General features: G+C 40.0%; 2 protein-coding genes across 2 annotated transcripts; one reads left to right on the plus strand and one right to left on the minus strand.

The window, feature by feature from the left end:
* Positions 1–1661: 1661 nt before the first annotated feature.
* LOC134659604 (alpha-centractin) lies at positions 1662–14663 on the minus strand. Its single transcript, XM_063515281.1, has 10 exons — positions 14478–14663; positions 14158–14222; positions 13239–13413; positions 12536–12687; positions 11546–11689; positions 5967–6132; positions 4971–5040; positions 3791–3957; positions 1834–1996; positions 1662–1734 (listed from the first exon to the last, which is right to left on the minus strand). The coding sequence occupies exons 1-9, from the start codon at positions 14523–14525 to the stop codon at positions 1853–1855; spliced, it is 1131 nt and encodes a 376-aa protein (XP_063371351.1). The 5' UTR covers positions 14526–14663; the 3' UTR covers positions 1662–1734; positions 1834–1852.
* Positions 14664–14814: 151 nt separating this feature from the next.
* On the plus strand, positions 14815–16068 carry LOC134659790 (GDP-fucose protein O-fucosyltransferase 2). The gene has a single exon (XM_063515493.1). It carries the CDS (start codon positions 14878–14880, stop codon positions 16066–16068), a length of 1191 nt encoding a protein of 396 aa, XP_063371563.1. The 5' UTR covers positions 14815–14877.
* Positions 16069–18819: the final 2751 nt, after the last annotated feature.

Below are 18819 nucleotides of genomic sequence, written 5' to 3' on the forward strand. Positions count from 1 at the left end.
CGAGTTTTTAATCGTAATAGTAATAATTATTAGCAATGTTATTTTTTACGAAGTATATTAATGAAATTAGGGCTTGCAATTCGAATATTCGAATTTGTCGAATATTCGACCTGTTTTGATATTCGAATATTCGGCCGCTCAGGTTTCGAATATTCGAATATTTTTTATTACTATAAAAAAATCTATGTCATCCGCTGTAGTCACAGTTTCTGTGTGTTTTACGGGTATTTACAGTGAATGAGGAACGGTAGGTACCCAAATAGGAAGGAAATAATATTTTTACTGTATTCCTCTCGATAGACTTCGTGAATACAGTGAAACCTACTCAATTTAAAAGAAAAGGAAATCAAAAAGTATGTTATTTTTACGGTGCGTAAGTTTTAAGTTAAAGGGTCATTCTGTTTATTCAGTACAAGCGTACGTTAAGCGAATTTTTGAAGTCTAAACCTTGCCACTTATCGCAATTCTCACATTTAATCATACCCAACCTGCCCAACTTGGTAATCTAACCATGCACCTTTAGCTGACGAATAATCCACCCAGTACTCAACTAACTTTTTCCCTTAAATATTCCAATATTATATAATTAGCCGACCATTAGGAATTCTTACCAAAACAAATAAAGTCAATAAAGATTCAAAATACAATGAAATTAAAGGCCTTTTTACAGGCCTCTGAGTGATTACAAGTTAATTTAAATCGGAAAATAATTACCTACTGAAAAAAATATCTTACATACCTAGGTGTTTGGATGGTTAAAGTTATATTATTTCACGCAACGACGCATTTATAATAAGTATTATCTAGAAATATTAAATACGTATAATTTTGGCGTTTTACTTGTTTTTATAAATGTGGGCATCTTATAAATAGTAGGATGATAAAATCTAGTCAATTAAGTGGATTTCTGCCAAATATCCTTAGTTTTAGCAATATGTGATAAAAGCTTTTGAATAAAACGATAATAAACTGATTTCTCGTTCCTTTTCTTATTTTTTATAATATTCGAATAATTATTCGAATATTCGAATACGTCGTCAGAAAAAGTCGAATATTCGAATATCTGAAAGTTTCGAATATTTGCAAGCCCTAAATGAAATGACACAAAATAAAACACCTATCTCATACGAATTTCATTAATACTTTTGTTTATTCAATAAATGCTGTGGTTTTCGAATCTTTCAACAACATAACTTTGAAAACTCGTCCCACGAATGTTTTTCTACATTTGTAACATTTAGCTGTCATGGGAAATTCAATTGTTCTTTTTGGCATTGCAGTTAATTATAGTTTGTCAAAGGACTGTCTCATTTCAAACATAGAGAGAATCATACTATCTTTGTCTTACACTAGTACCAGCACCCAAAAGAAAAGGATGAGTATAGTTTTGTTTGTTCTTATTTACTGACAATTTGGTTTGACCAACTATAATATGACATATTTTATTTCTCGTTTGGTTGATGTAACAGACTTACAATCCCTATATGTGTCAAAGTTGTGCAGTGTTAGCTCAGATCTCAGACGGACTCGTATTGCAGTATATAAAGTCTATTTTTTTATTCGGTAGACTAATATGACATTTCATAGTATGAAATGACATTTTATGTTCATACTATGAAATGTCATTTCAGTCTACCGAATAAAAAAATAGACTAGACATGATATTATATATTACTAGCGCCACCTATCGTCGGATAGCGTATTTAGAAAGATGTTCATTACTACTAGCGCCACCTGTCATCAAATAGCGTAATTAGAAAGGTGTTAATACTACTAGCGTCATCTAAGATCGAGTAGCGTGATTATAAAGATGTTGAAGACAACTAGCGCCACCTATCGGCGAGTAGCACGATTAGAACGTTTTTCTGTGCACGGCGCGGTGTCCCTCCTCATCGTATTCGCGTTTGGAGACCCACATCTTGCGGAAGGTGTCGAGCGAGGCCAGAATCGAACCCCCTATCCATGTGGAGTACAGGCGCTCCTGTGGCGCTGAGATCTGTAAACGAAATATTAATATAAATATGAAATTAACCCAATAGGGAGTATTACTGCAATGTTTTGCCGCCAGAGTGCAGCACTAGCGACTTAAGTATACCATAGAGTAACTTATACATACTGTACCTTAAACTGTTTTTTGACAAGTTTTCACAGAGTCAAATATGACATTGATACCTCAAGACGGTTTGTTTGGGCCTACCGGGAAACGCGAAATCAAAACTCAGCTATCTGCCTCTTTATCGCTCGAATATGCAAGAGTGATAGAGAGGTTAGATAACAAAATTTCAACTCTCTCGCTTGCGGTAGACCCTTAGATTGTGATTTATTGTGGAAGTAGCGCCACCTTCGCAGACTTTCGCGTAATATTCCCTATTTTACAAGCTTTTATTTAGTTTCACCTGTCCCGTTGTCTGTATACAAATCTTGCAAGTTAAATTTGACCCACATTCCGGTTTCCGATGAAGCTGAAATTTTGTATACATATGTAAGTCCGGTGACAATGCAATATTATGGTACCATCGAGCTGATCTGATGATGGAGACAGGAGGTGGCCATAGGAACTCTGTGATAAAACAACGCAACCTAATTGTGTTTGGGGTTGTTAGTATTGTCTTTGTGAGTATTAGTTGCATGTGGAAAGAAAATACGGTGCGCGGCAAATACTATGGCTAGACACCAAAATTGGTGTGGGTTGCATGTACTTGTACGTACTTGTAGCGACGCGACGAAATCGCGGAGTGAGCTACGCCATTCTTTGACCACGCCTGTCAAAACGGGGGTTATTGTCGTAGTCGACATCTAGCGTCAAGTAGTGGATTCATTAGTACCGCTACTCGACACCAGATGTCACGAGAGTCGCACTATCCTTTCTTCTCTATGGTTAGTTAAAGTATAGAGAAATATAAATAATGAAAGAGTGGTAACTCCATACATCAGTTTTCTTACCAAAACGCGGGTTATTTCGTAGTCGACATCGAACGTCAAGTAGTGGAACTACGAGTATCATTACCGCTACTTGACACCAGTTACCACTCTTTCTTTATTTTTCTCTATGGTCATAGAGAAAAAAATACATAGATTGCTCACTCCATACATCAGTTTTAGTACCAAAAAGACTATTAGCATCGAGTAGCGGAACTATCAGTACTGCTACTTGACAATAGACGTAGCACCGACCGGAAAGTCTTATGCTGTTGAGATAAGACTTTCCGATCGGTGCTACATCTATTGTCAAGTAGCAGTACTGTTAGTTCCGCTACTCGATGCTAGACGTAGACACTGAAATTAATAGTCTGAACTGATGTATGGAGTGAGCACTCCATGTATTTCTTTCTCTATGACCACGCCTGTCAAAACGGGGGTTATTGTCGTAGTCGACATCTAGCGTCAAGTAGTGGATTCATTAGTACCGCTACTTGACACCAGATGTCACGAGTGTCGCACTCTATCCTTACTTATTTCTCTACGGCCGGTTAGTTAACTCTTTACCATAGAGAAATATAGTAAGACAAGAGTGCTCACTCCATACATCAGTTCAGACTATTAATTTCAGTGTCTACATCTCGCATCGAGTAGCGGAACTATCAGTACTGCTACTTGACAATAGATGTAGCACCGACCGGAAAAACTTATCTCAACAGCATAAGACTTTCCGGTCGGTGCTACATCTATTGTCAAGTAGCAGTACTGATAGTTCCGCTACTCGATACTAGATGCTAATAGTCTTTTTGGTACTAAAACTGATTTATGGAGTAAGCACTCTATGTATTTTTTTCTCTATGTCTTTACATACCCTTATCTTCATATCCTTAGGAGCCAGCCTCCGTATCTCAGCCAGCAGGCGGTCCCCGAAGCCCCTGAAGAGAGTGGAGCCCCCAGAGAGGACTATGTTCTGGTAGAGGACCTTGCGGAGGTCCATGTCCGACTTCTGGATGGCGAACATTAGGACCTCGTGGAGACCTGAGGGAAATGGTGTATTAGTGATCTCTAGCATACAGAAAAAAATACATAGAGTGCTCACTCCATACATCAGTTTTAGTACCAAAAAGACTATTAGCATCTAGCATCGAGTAGCGGAACTATCAGTACTGCTACTTGACAATAGATGTAGCACCGACCGGAAAGGCTTATGCTGTTGAGATAAGATTTTCCGGTCGGAGCTACATCTATTGTCAAGTAGCAGTACTGATAGTTCCGCTACTCGATGCTAGATGTCGACACTGAAATTAATAGTCTGAACTGATGTATGGAGTGAGCACTCTTGTTTTACTATATTTCTCTATGTCTCTAGTCAAAAATCATCATCTTCCTCGCGTTGTCCCGGTATTCTGCCACGGCTCATAGGAGCCTGGGGTCCGCTTTGCAACTAATCCCAAGAATTGGCGTAGACACTAGTTTTTACTATAGCGACTGCCATCTGACCTTCCAACCCAGAGGGTAAACTAGGCCCGTATTAGGATTAGTCCGGTTTCCTCACGATGTTTTCCTTCACCGAAAAGCGACTGGTAAATGTCAAATGATATTTCGTATGTAAGTTCCGAAAAACTCATTGGTACGAGCCGGAACTCATTGGTAAGTCAAAGTAATATATTAAATAGATACTCCGGAATACAAAGCCGGAATATTATATATAGCCTCAAAGTACAGACACAACTAAAGTCAGTAAGTTAGCGTTTGTAATATTACTTACATATTGTATTGTATAAACTGACTTGAGTCTGGGTTACCTACGAGACAGGCTGAGCCTAGTGTAGGAACTAGAGCAACCTGACATAATATATTTCTTAGCTTAGGTACCTACACTTTGTCAATTGTACATACTTAGGATAATCTTTGCACCCCTGAAAATGTTTTTGTGTATTACCTACAATCAATTTTTTGAAGTTTTTTAGAAGTATTTAACTGTTTCAAGGGTTTCTATATACAGTAAAACAAATACATGTATTCATATATACATATTTAGCATCTCTCACCTTCGCACTCCTCTCCGATGAGATCAGGCCGGAACAACACCTCTGGTGCCCGGAACCGAGCCGGACCGATCTGTGGACAACACAATACATACAGGGTGTCCCAAGAAGTAGTGATATACTGAAGCTGGGAGGTAGAGGACCTAGAGGGCTATCTGGATCACCCCCATGTATGTTCCGCGATTTTTCGTATTTTCGGAGTTATGATTTTTTTTTAATTTTCACCTATCATTATTGTTTCATTCATCATTAGTAAAACTGAAACCGTTAACATTTCAGGATTTTCGTTAGGTTATCCTATAGATATGTTAGGTTAGGTTTGTTTTATGGCAATCCTGAAAAGTGACACGTTTCTGAACCAAAAGAATTATGACTAACGAAAATTCGGGCAAACAATACATTATGGCTTAAGACTATTTGGGAAACGATAGAGACCCATTTTTAGGGTTCCGTAGCCAAATGGCAAAAAACGGAACCCTTATAGATTCGTCATGTCTGTCTGTCTGTCTGTCCGTGTATGTCACAGTCACTTTTCTCCGAAACTATAAGAACTATACTGTTGAAACTTGGTAAGTAGATGTATTCTGTGAACCGCATTAAGATTTTCACACAAAAATAGAAAAAAAACAATAAATTTTTGGGGTTCCCTATACTTAGAACTGAAACTCAAAAATTTTTTTTTCATCAAACCTATACGTGTGGGGTATCTATGGATAGGTCTTCAAAAATGATATTGAGGTTTCTAATATCATTTTTTTCTAAACTGAATAGTTTGCGCGAGAGACACTTCCAAAGTGGTAAAATGTGTGTCCCCCCCCCTGTAACTTCTAAAATAACAGAATGATAAAACTAAAAAAAATATATGATGTACATTACCGTGTAAACTTCCACCGAAAATTGGTTTGAACGAGATCTAGTAAGTAGTTTTTTTTTAATACGTCATAAATCGCCTAAATACCCTTCATGGGCGAGTCCGACTCGCACTTGGCCGCTTTTTACCTCTAGCTGTGTTCCGTCGGGCAGAGTGTACTGCGCTCTCTCCGTGTCTAAAGTTTCCTCTTTAAGAGGATTGGGGGAGAGGTAGCACGCGCGTTCCTTGATAGCCTTCACGATCTCCAGCTCGGCTGAAGTGCGCAGGTTCACGCCTTCTTTCCGCAAGAGGAGCCTGGAATGTACATTAATACTAGCTAGTTATACAATAACAACAACAATAATCGTGCAAATTTCAAACGTAAAGTAAACTTACTGTTATGATGCATTATGTACTTCCTCTAACTTTCCTCAAACTTTGCTTCATCTTAACGTTTTTTTCCCCAATAAAGAAAATAAATAAAATAAAATAAATAGTTTAGTAGGTAGTTTAGATTAGTTGCTAGGGTAGACTGTTTCTACACCACAATGCGGAAGCGGTGCACATCCCTGTCGCGTAGGGTGCGGGACAGCTCTAGCATTATCCTGAGGGCATTTGCGTCAAGGTTTGACTGTCAGTACATAAACCATTGCCATATGATACATGTACTGACAGGCAAGCCAATATACTGTATGTAAATTTGTAAATTAAATTTAATCTAATGTAATTTAATTTAATCTAATTTAATTTAAATTTAATTTAAATGTATAATTATGGACCTGGTCTGAAATAAAGAATATTATTATTATGTTTTTTTTTATTAATATTTCGTCTTAAGTAATTTTTCGTTATTATTAATAATATTTTAAAAACTTTTAGGGCTTTAAAATTTAGCAAAATCGGAAGCAGACCGGTAAATTATACATCTGTTAGGGATTTCAAAAAATAATTTTTTAAACATATCATTAATTTCAAGTGTTGATGTATTATAAGCACCTTAGGCCCACTTGCACTATTCCACTAACTCGGGGTTAGCAGGTTAAACCTGGAGTGACCATGGTTACCAGTACAATTTGACACTAGGTTAATGATTTAACCCCTAAACCGCGGGTTAGTAGGATGGTGCAAGTGGGGCTTAGTAAAGTACTGTCATGCACTGTACCTGAAATGTTAGTAACATCATTGCAAGAGCTTGCAACTTTAACCCGCATACATCTCTAACCTTATGAGCAAAGTCAAATCTTTTTTTTCTTCAGAAGCGAAGTCAGCAACATCGTGTGGATGTTGCTGACTTCGCTTCTGTTTGCATACATATATCATCACCAGAAAAAGCAGCGCTTCAACTTTGGTGTCCCACAGGGAAGCATCCTTGGACAAACATTATACCTCAAGTATCTATTGGCGTCCCGATCTGCTACGTCAATTCTTATGATGGAATGCGGCATGGCGAAAACCTCGTAGATCGGCACGGCGTATATAAACCAATCACCACAGTCCAGATGGTACAGTCACGCTCCGTGATTGTTACGCCATTTAGGGTTCTAGCTAAATTGGCATTCCATAGCGTAAGTATGGAACAACCAATTTAGCTAGGACCCTAAATGGCGTAACAATCACGGGTGGTGACTGTACATACCTTGCTTGTCTTGGCTAAGCCCTTTGATACTGTCTCAACGCCGATTTTTTCTTTAAAAATGTGTTTTGGCGTCGGTATTTCACGTTCATGCGCTAAGAAGTTTCATAAGATCTCTCACAAACAGACAGCACGTCAGAAATAGCGGTTGAAAAAGTAACGAGTCTCGTTTTAGCTTCGGACTCCCACAGGGACGAAGTCTAGGTCCGTCACTATTCCTCATATATTACTCGTACCTCAAGTATCTGGTGGCGTCTCGGCCGGCCTCGTCGACCCGCATGATGGAGTGCGGCATGGCGAAGCCCTCGTAGATGGGCATGGCGTATATAGACCAATCACCACAGTCGAGATGGTACATACCTTCCTTGTCTTGGCTAAGCCCTTCGATACTGTCTCAACGCCAAATGTGTTAAGGCGTCTGTATTTCAAATTCATGCGCTAAATTGTTTAAAAAATCTTACAATCTCAGCACAGAACGTCAGAAACAGCGAAAAATTAAATACAGGTTGCCTTTAAGCTTTGGAGTGCCCCAGGGAACTATTCTTGGACCAACACTATACCTCAAGTATCTGGTGGCGTCTCGGCCTGCCACGTCGACCCGCATGATGGAGTGCAGCATGGCGAAGCCCTTGTAAATGGGCAAGGTGTATATAGACCAATCACTACAGTCCAGATGGTACATACCTTCCTTGTCTTGGCTAAGGCCTTTGATACTGTCTCAACGCCGATTTTTTCTTTAATACTGTGTTAAGGCGTCGGTATACCTACGGCAGTTCAGCGCTAAGAAGTTTCATAAGATCTCTCACAAACAGACAGCACATTAGAAATAGCGATTGAAAAGTAACGAGTCTCGTTTTAGTTTCGGACTCCCACAGGGACGAAGTCTAGGTCCGTCACTATTCCTCATATATTCCTCGTACCTCAAGTATCTGGTGGCGTCTCGGCCGGCCACGTCGACCCGCATGATGGAGTGCGGCACGGCGAAGCCCTCGTAGATGGGCGCGGCGTATATAGACCAACCACCACAGTCCAGATGGTACATACCTTCCTTGTCTTGGCTAAGGCCTTTGATACTGTTTCAACGCCGATTTTTTCTTTAATACTGTGTTAAGGCGTCGGTATACCTACGGCAGTTCAGCGCTAAGAAGTTTCATAAGATCTCTCACAAACAGACAGCACATTAGAAATAGCGATTGAAAAGTAACGAGTCTCGTTTTAGTTTCGGACTCCCACAGGGACGAAGTCTAGGTCCGTCACTATTCCTCATATATTCCTCGTACCTCAAGTATCTGGTGGCGTCTCGGCCGGCCACGTCGACCCGCATGATGGAGTGCGGCATGGCGAAGCCCTCGTAGATGGGCGCGGCGTATATAGACCAACCACCACAGTCCAGATGGTACATACCTTCCTTGTCTTGGCTAAGGCCTTTGATACTGTTTCAACGCCGATTTTTTCTTTAATACTGTGTTAAGGCGTCGGTATACCTACGGCAGTTCAGCGCTAAGAAGTTTCATAAGATCTCTCACAAACAGATAGCACGTCAGAAATAGCGGTTGAAAAAGTAACGAATCGCGTTTTAGTTTCGGACTCCCACAGGGACGAAGTCTAGGTCCGTCACTATTCCTCATATATTACTCGTACCTCAAGTATCTGGTGGCGTCTCGGCCGGCCTCGTCGACCCGCATGATGGAGTGCGGCACGGCGAAGCCCTCGTAGATGGGCATGGCGTATATAGACCAATCACCACAGTCGAGATGGTACATACCTTCCTTGTCTTGGCTAAGCCCTTCGATACTGTCTCAACGCCAAATGTGTTAAGGCGTCTGTATTTCAAATTCATGCGCTAAATTGTTTAAAAAAAATCTTACAATCTCAGCACAGAACGTCAGAAACAGCGAAAAATTAAATACAGGTTGCCTTTAAGCTTTGGAGTGCCCCAGGGAACTATTCTTGGACCAACACTATACCTCAAGTATCTGGTGGCGTCTCGGCCTGCCACGTCGACCCGCATGATGGAGTGCAGCATGGCGAAGCCCTTGTAAATGGGCAAGGTGTATATAGACCAATCACTACAGTCCAGATGGTACATACCTTCCTTGTCTTGGCTAAGGCCTTTGATACTGTCTCAACGCCGATTTTTTCTTTAATACTGTGTTAAGGCGTCGGTATACCTACGGCAGTTCAGCGCTAAGAAGTTTCATAAGATCTCTCACAAACAGACAGCACATTAGAAATAGCGATTGAAAAGTAACGAGTCTCGTTTTAGTTTCGGACTCCCACAGGGACGAAGTCTAGGTCCGTCACTATTCCTCATATATTCCTCGTACCTCAAGTATCTGGTGGCGTCTCGGCCGGCCACGTCGACCCGCATGATGGAGTGCGGCACGGCGAAGCCCTCGTAGATGGGCGCGGCGTATATAGACCAACCACCACAGTCCAGATGGTACATACCTTCCTTGTCTTGGCTAAGGCCTTTGATACTGTTTCAACGCCGATTTTTTCTTTAATACTGTGTTAAGGCGTCGGTATACCTACGGCAGTTCAGCGCTAAGAAGTTTCATAAGATCTCTCACAAACAGATAGCACGTCAGAAATAGCGGTTGAAAAAGTAACGAATCGCGTTTTAGTTTCGGACTCCCACAGGGACGAAGTCTAGGTCCGTCACTATTCCTCATATATTACTCGTACCTCAAGTATCTGGTGGCGTCTCGGCCGGCCTCGTCGACCCGCATGATGGAGTGCGGCACGGCGAAGCCCTCGTAGATGGGCATGGCGTATATAGACCAATCACCACAGTCGAGATGGTACATACCTTCCTTGTCTTGGCTAAGCCCTTCGATACTGTCTCAACGCCAAATGTGTTAAGGCGTCTGTATTTCAAATTCATGCGCTAAATTGTTTAAAAAAAATCTTACAATCTCAGCACAGAACGTCAGAAACAGCGAAAAATTAAATACAGGTTGCCTTTAAGCTTTGGAGTGCCCCAGGGAACTATTCTTGGACCAACACTATACCTCAAGTATCTGGTGGCGTCTCGGCCTGCCACGTCGACCCGCATGATGGAGTGCAGCATGGCGAAGCCCTTGTAAATGGGCAAGGTGTATATAGACCAATCACTACAGTCCAGATGGTACATACCTTCCTTGTCTTGGCTAAGGCCTTTGATACTGTCTCAACGCCGATTTTTTCTTTAATACTGTGTTAAGGCGTCGGTATACCTACGGCAGTTCAGCGCTAAGAAGTTTCATAAGATCTCTCACAAAGAGACAGCACATTAGAAATAGCGATTGAAAAGTAACGAGTCTCGTTTTAGTTTCGGACTCCCACAGGGACGAAGTCTAGGTCCGTCACTATTCCTCATATATTCCTCGTACCTCAAGTATCTGGTGGCGTCTCGGCCGGCCACGTCGACCCGCATGATGGAGTGCGGCACGGCGAAGCCCTCGTAGATGGGCGCGGCGTATATAGACCAACCACCACAGTCCAGATGGTACATACCTTCCTTGTCTTGGCTAAGGCCTTTGATACTGTTTCAACGCCGATTTTTTCTTTAATACTGTGTTAAGGCGTCGGTATACCTACGGCAGTTCAGCGCTAAGAAGTTTCATAAGATCTCTCACAAACAGACAGCACATTAGAAATAGCGATTGAAAAGTAACGAGTCTCGTTTTAGTTTCGGACTCCCACAGGGACGAAGTCTAGGTCCGTCACTATTCCTCATATATTCCTCGTACCTCAAGTATCTGGTGGCGTCTCGGCCGGCCACGTCGACCCGCATGATGGAGTGCGGCACGGCGAAGCCCTCGTAGATGGGCACGGCGTATATAGACCAATCACCACAGTCCAGATGGTACATACCTTCCTTGTCTTGGCTAAGGCCTTTGATACTGTCTCAACGCCGATTTTTTCTTTAATACTGTGTTAAGGCGTCGGTATACCTACGGCAGTTCAGCGCTAAGAAGTTTCATAAGATCTCTCACAAACAGACAGCACGTCAGAAATAGCGGTTGAAAAAGTAACGAGTCTCGTTTTAGTTTCGGACTCCCACAGGGACGAAGTCTAGGTCCGTCACTATTCCTCATATATTAGTCGTACCTCAAGTATCTGGTGGCGTCTCGGCCGGCCACGTCGACCCGCATGATGGAGTGCGGAATGGCGAAGCCCTCGTAGATGGGCACGGCGTGCGTGACGCCGTCGCCGGAATCCAGCACCACGCCCGTGGTGCGCCCCGTGGCGTATCTGGACAAAAAAACCGGCCAAGTTCGAGTCGGACTCGCGCACGGAGGGTTCCGCACCATCAACAAAAAATAGAGCAAAACAAGCAAAAAAAACGGTCACCCATCCAAGTACTGACCTCGCCCGACGTTGCTTAACTTCGGTCAAAAATCACGTTTGTTGTATGGGGGCCCCACTTAAATCTTTATTTTAATCTGTTTTTAGTATTTGTTGTTATAGCGGCAACAGAAATACATCATCTGTGAAAATTTCAACTGTCTAGCTATCACGGTTCGTGAGATACAGCCTGGTGACAGACGGACGGACGGACGGACGGACGTACGGACAGCGGAGTCTTAGTAATAGGGTCCCGTTTTTACCCTTTGGGTACGGAACCCTAAAAAAGATTACAATAATGGGGCTGGCTGGTCGAAGTATTTAGCAGATGGCGCCATCATAGCTTGCCCTGTCAATCCCTAGAATTGTGAATGTCAATATCTCATAGAAAAAGGGGTAAAACCTTTGACAGTTGCCAACCCCATTGAGGAAAGGAGTTTTATTGTAGATTGTTTTAGTTTAACCTCTAGCGGCCCACCGTACAAGGAACATTGACAATCGAATTTGAATCAATGGTATTAGATAATAGAGTTGAATTTGTTTTGATATTAAATCATTTTGTTTTTGCAGGTTATGCAAACCTTAAAATGATAAAGATTTATAAATTTTTATTATGTAAAAATAAAACTATAATCGTTTATATGCCCATCCAAGCATGTATCTTTAGGGGTCACAAATGAAGTAAATACTAAAAAAAGGCGTTTTTAACTTTTCTATGGTTGAAAATATTAGATTTCTCTTATATGTACTTACAAGCTGAGCACGGCCTGCATGCTCAGGAACAGCGCGGGCACGTTGAACGTCTCGAAGAACACCTCGGCAGCCTTCTCGCGGTTCCGGCGCGGGTTCAGGGGCGCCTCCGTCAAGAGCACCGGGTGCTCCTCCGAGAACGTCGACAGTTGGTCCTGGTAAATGAGAAATATGTTAGAAGAAATGCTATAATCGTAGGTATTTCGTCTTCCTGCGGAATATCCATCCGAAAATATACTGTACAGTCACCTGAAATAATATGTGACACAACAAAGGCCGAAAAAATATGTGACACGCTCTTATGGCTCTACAAATAAGATGGTGTCAGATATTATTGCAGTGACTGTACATGGTGAATATTATCTAGTGCAGCGGTCGGCAAGCAGCCAAGGGCCACATAGTAGCTAACGTAGGTGACGCGGGCCGCACTTTGTTAATTATTATGACTTTGTCAGACATTGTTGTTTGTCAATAAATAAAATAAAATAAAAAAGCCTTTTATTTCTTGCATATTACAATGTCAAACATAAAAAATCTACAATACAATTTATTTAATTTTCTAATAGTCAGTTTTTAGTAATGTTTGTCAATATTACATATAAAATAGCCAGGGAGGCGGGCCGTATATCGTATCGGTATTGGTACTTTGTTCCAATCAAAACAGTGCAAAGGTAGCAAGTTTCCTTTAAACACTGACGTCACTAACCTTGCTGTAAATGTAGTTCCACACTCGCTCCATATCATTCCAATCGGTCACAATTCCGTGTTCCATAGGGTACTTGATGCTGAGCAGCCCCCGGTGCTCCTCGGCGCGGGGCCCCACGAATAATTCGCCTTCTAGCGCGCCCGCCATCACACGGATGTGCTTTGGTCGGCCGATGCTAAAGAAGGTTAGCAAAATTAAATGTAATGGCTAACATTTTATCTGTATTCTTCAGAAGCTGTCATTTTGTCTGATACATGAACATTGAAGGGATGGGTGGATCAACTATTTCTTGTTGTTATTTTGTCCGGTCAGCCAAGAGACAATAAGCATAGTTTGTTAGACAACATTGTACACCACCTTCTTCTGCCCTCAAATAGAAAGGCTTTATGAGTGAAAATTAAAATGAAAAATGTTTATTTGTTAACAAAGAGGGTACAGTTGTAAAGGTTGGAGTCTTCTAGTAAGTATAAAATACTTGTAACAGTCTTCTGTTAGGGTCTTCCCCGCTCTTCCATAATATCTAAGGCTTAGAACAGCAGTATCACAAAAAAGGTGTTTGGTGAATTTAAATGCCTAAAAAATCAGGTTTTTAAAGAGTGACCCAGGAGAATGTAACCATGGCAACGAGTGACAAGAAAAAGTTGATTTACCTGGGTACTTATTGATCTATGCTAGTTTAGTCTCCTGTTTAAAGTGGCGTAGCTAGGCGTGGGCAAAGTGGGCCCTCTCCAAAAAGGGGCCTTGCGGAAGCCAACCCTTATTATCATCTTGGGAATGCACATTTAAGGAAAAGGGCCTCCGACTAGATTAGTTCAGGCTACGCCACTGCCTGTTTTAATAACTTTTTATATGCACTAAGTACTATGTAAATTTTTCTTCGATGTAAATAAAATTCCATGAAAATAATAAATTTACTTACTAATTCGGGAATCTGCATTTTGGTATCTGGTCGCCAGCGAAGCCTGCTTTGATGACACCAGAGCCCTGGCAACCGGCAAAGGGATTAGCATCAAACATTTATGGACATGGCAACGTATAATGACTAATGACTCATTTCGGACTATAAACTCATGAAAACACTGGAAGCATTTGTTTACTATATTATTAAAGGAAATTTAAGAATGTATATTTATAATAGAAACCCTCTGTTAACGAAATTAAAAGCGAAATTAACGTAAAATAAAAGCAAAATGTTCGTGGTCAAAAAAGTTGTAAAAGTATCATTATATGGATTATTACGTTGTCTATAACGACGGGCTGGTTGACTATAACATCATTTAACTCCATTTTCACTAATTACAACTAAATTACAGTCTTATTTATTGATTTGTTTTGTGAAAATCCACATTCGAGCAGCTTTCAACAGACAAGAATGACATCAGATTTTAGGTGTTGCCATCTATTTTGCCACAGATAAGGCACAAGTATTTTTGTAATACTTATGCGGGGTATACACTTCAAAGTCGCCAAGACTTGGCGATTTGACTTTTTTTTTCAACTTCTATTCTGTTTCCGAACGAAGCAAACAAAACTGACAGTGACCTTTCACATTTAAAAAAAGATAACATAACCATCAAGTAAATTGTTTACAGTAATTTAGTTTTTTACTGTGAATTAAATTAGTACATAGTAGTATAAAATGGTGTTTATTTGCGTCTTCTTCATAAATCTGCTATTTGCTGCTGCCCAAGACTCAGGCTACTGTGATGCTTCCTCAAAAAGTTGCGATCTCAACGTAGACGAACAAAAACTAATTTTCTACGATGTAAATCCACCAGAAGGCTTCAATTTACGTCGCGATGTGTACATGAGATTCGCTATAATGCTTGCCGAAGCCCAGAAACATGGAAAACGGAAGGACTGGCAGCTAGTTTTGCCACCTTGGTATCATTTATACCATTGGAAAATATCACGCAAACCGACTCCATGGGGCTCTTTTTTCGACTTAAACTCTCTCAAATCGTACGCCCCTGTAACTGAAATGTATGAGGTGATGAGTAGAACTCCCAAGCTAACTATTGACAGATTGTATGTACTCCAAAACTACGAAGACGCGTTTGAAGGTGGCTATTTTAAAGAAAAGTGGGAAATTAGTAAAGACGACTGTTACTACGAAGGTTTTTGGGGCTACAACAATATAACCGTGAAAGAGAAGGTTTGCGTTAAATTTCAAGGGAAAATTTCCAAACTATGGGAGCTAGTACAACTCCATCTGAAGGACAAAAAAATTATGTTTTCACACGGAGAAATACCGTTACACGACTCTTATGGAACTAAAAGTTTTTGGGACTGTAGATGGAGCATGAAATTCAACAATAAACTCATTAAAATGGCATCAAAATATATGGCAGATAACTTGAATTGTGATACTACAAAATGCTCCACATATTTAAGCATACACTGGAGACGGCAAGACTTTATTTACGGCAGAAAAGACTTTGCCCCATCTATTGAGGGTACGGCTAAACAAATAGACGAAGCAATCAAAAACAACAATTTAAATATTTACAAAATATTCATAGCTACAGATGCATTTAAATCGGAAATAGAAAAACTGGAAGAGCAATTAAAAATACTTAATTATAAGCCTTTTCTATACATACCTACTCATACAGATATAGAATTACATGGAGACGGGGGAATAGCGATAATAGAACAAATAATATGTTCCCGGAGTTCATATTTTATAGGAACTCATGAAAGTACTTTTACATTCCGCATTCAAGAAGAACGAGAGATCTTAGGGTTTGACAGTAAAACCACTTTTAACCGATTGTGTCCAGATAAAGGAAAATGTGATAAGCCTTCAAAGTGGACTATTGTGCATTAACACATTCATTGCCACCCAGCCAAACAAGACATCCGCGCCAGGCCACAAACATTTCTTCATATAAAGGTGTAGTACCACAACCCCGACTGACAGATGACAGATGGACCAACATCACAGTCACAAAGTGGCCAGGACCCCATGGCAAAAGGAAAACGGGAAAACCCATAACAAGATGGTCCAGGGATATCATAGCCACAGCTGGAGAAAATTGGCTAATCAAGGCTAAAGACCGAGAAAGGTGGAAAGATATGGAGGAGGCCTATACCGACAGGGGTCCTTAATATAGTAAAATAAACAACAATATTATTAGAAAACTTTTATTATGTAAAACTATTTAAGGAAAAATAAAGGCTTAAATAAATAAATATATATATACCACAATCCGTCAATAGTCCGGCCTGGGAACGAAATCATAAAATACCCGATAGTCGGGTTTCGGCACTGAATGTGTTAACACACCTCGCTAACATCTTGATAAGTTCACTGCAGGATGGGGTTGAAAGACCCCATCTAAATTTATTACAAGCTAATTGCTGGCAGTAAAGGTGGTAAATTGGTAATGGCAAGCAAGCTACGCTTATCATATTACAGGCTTCGTCACACAGGCGCGTTTTCCGGGCGCGGCGTGATAGGGGCGCACCGCTTTTACATATAAAATGCTCACGCCACGCCTGAAAAAGCACCTGTGTGACGAAGTCTTAAGATATAAGTCAAGATGAGACATTATACAACTAAGTAAATAATTTAGATGCTATTGCATAATATTGAAGAAAATAATTTGTACCTAATTTTATACATTTATTTAATATTATATTCGTTATTTTAATGTAAATCTTGATTTCTCTTATGTGCCATATTAATGTATCTAGATCTGTAGGTTAATAATGTAGAGGTTTACAAATTACGAAATAAACAGTTGATTTGTAATTTATGTTTTATTTTATTGTGTAGTATCATAAAACTGATGTATGGAGTGAGCACTCTATGTATTTTTTCTCTATGGTAGTATACATGGTTTTATGAGGCATGTGATGAAATTAAATAAAGAAAACAGTTTATATTGAATATGTGAGTTTTATTTTATATTAGAATCGCCATTACATATTACTCATCTTAGCAAGAGTTAGACACGAGTGACATTAGAGCCGAATGCCGGAAGCCGGAAGTCTATTTTAAAAACTACATGTCAAGGACACAAATAATAAACCACCACAAAGGTGCAATTACATTGCTATATTTCTAACACCCCTTCTCAATGTAATTACACTTTAAAAACTTAATAAGTATTCTCCACAAATACATTAAAAACAAACTTAAATGTTATGCATACCACACATCACAAGAAACCGTGTGAGCAACTCCCTGCTTAGGGCTTTAGTGAGCATGTCTGCTGGTTGATCACTAGTTCTAACATATTTCAAAGTTAATTTATTATTCTTAACCAACTCTTTAATAAAGTGGTATCGAATGTCAACATGTTTCAGGCGCTTAACAGTGTCTGTGCAAGCAACTGAAATGGCTGACTGGTTATCACAATATATGTTCACTGGACATACACTATTAATCCCAAAATCATTTAACAGATTTATCAACCAACAGGCTTCGCTGGCCGCAACACTAATTGCAACATACTCAGATTCCGTTGAGGATAAACTGACTGATACTTGTTTCTTTGAACTCCAAGATATCAGACAATTTGAAAATTTAAACAAGTAGCCTGTGGTGGATTTTCTATCTTTGAGATCACCACCCCAGTCTGCATCACAGAATCCCTCTAAAACATCATTTTCACATTTATATACCAATTTATAATCTAGAGTATGTTTGACATATCTTAGGACCCTTTTTAATGATGTCAATAATATGTCATTTGCACACTTTTGATATCTACTCAACAATGAGACAGCATAACATAGGTCAGGCCTAGTACCGGACACTGCATACATAAGACAGCCTATAATTTGTCTACATGTCTGTTCAATATTTTTATCTACAGTGCCACTATCAGCCTCAAATATTTTACTGTTAATATTCACATCTATTGGCGTCAACATAGGTTTACAACTTTCCATCTTGAACCTTTTAAGTACATTTTCCAAATAAGTCTTTTGACTCAGTTCAGTAATGCCTGTTTGCACATTTTGTTTTATATTAATACCTAAGTAATCTGACACTAGCCCTAGGTCTTTCATTTTGAATTCTTTATTTAATTTGGTTTTAAGTTGTTCTACTTCATTTTCATTAGACCCAAAAATTAACAAATCGTCTACATATAGCAACAGATATGTTTGGCTGGTTTTATTGCATTTTGTATACAGGCAAGAGTCACAACTTGACCTAGTAAATCCGTCTTTAACCATTACAGAATTAAATGTTTCATTCCAACATTTTGGTGAGCTCTTAAGCCCATAAAGAGACTTATTTAGTTTCACAATAGTTTTACTACCCTCATAGGCACCTTCTGGCAGGCTAACATACACATTCTCATTTATTTTACCATATAAAAAGGCACCTGTCACATCCATCTGAATTATAGGTAATTTAAGTTTAGTTGCAATTGCTACAAACAACCTAAGAGTTGACAATTTGGCAACTGGGGCATAAATGTCATTTAAATCTAATATGTCATCTTGTTCGAACCCCCTAGCAACTAACCTGGCTTTGTATTGCGGAGTGTCCTTGTTACCACTTTTAATCTTAAACACCCACTTACTGCTGATCACTTTCTCACTTCCTGGATCATTCACTACT

This window comes from Cydia amplana, chromosome 25 (assembly GCF_948474715.1).
Source record: "Cydia amplana chromosome 25, ilCydAmpl1.1, whole genome shotgun sequence".
Classification (NCBI taxonomy): domain Eukaryota; kingdom Metazoa; phylum Arthropoda; class Insecta; order Lepidoptera; family Tortricidae; genus Cydia; species Cydia amplana.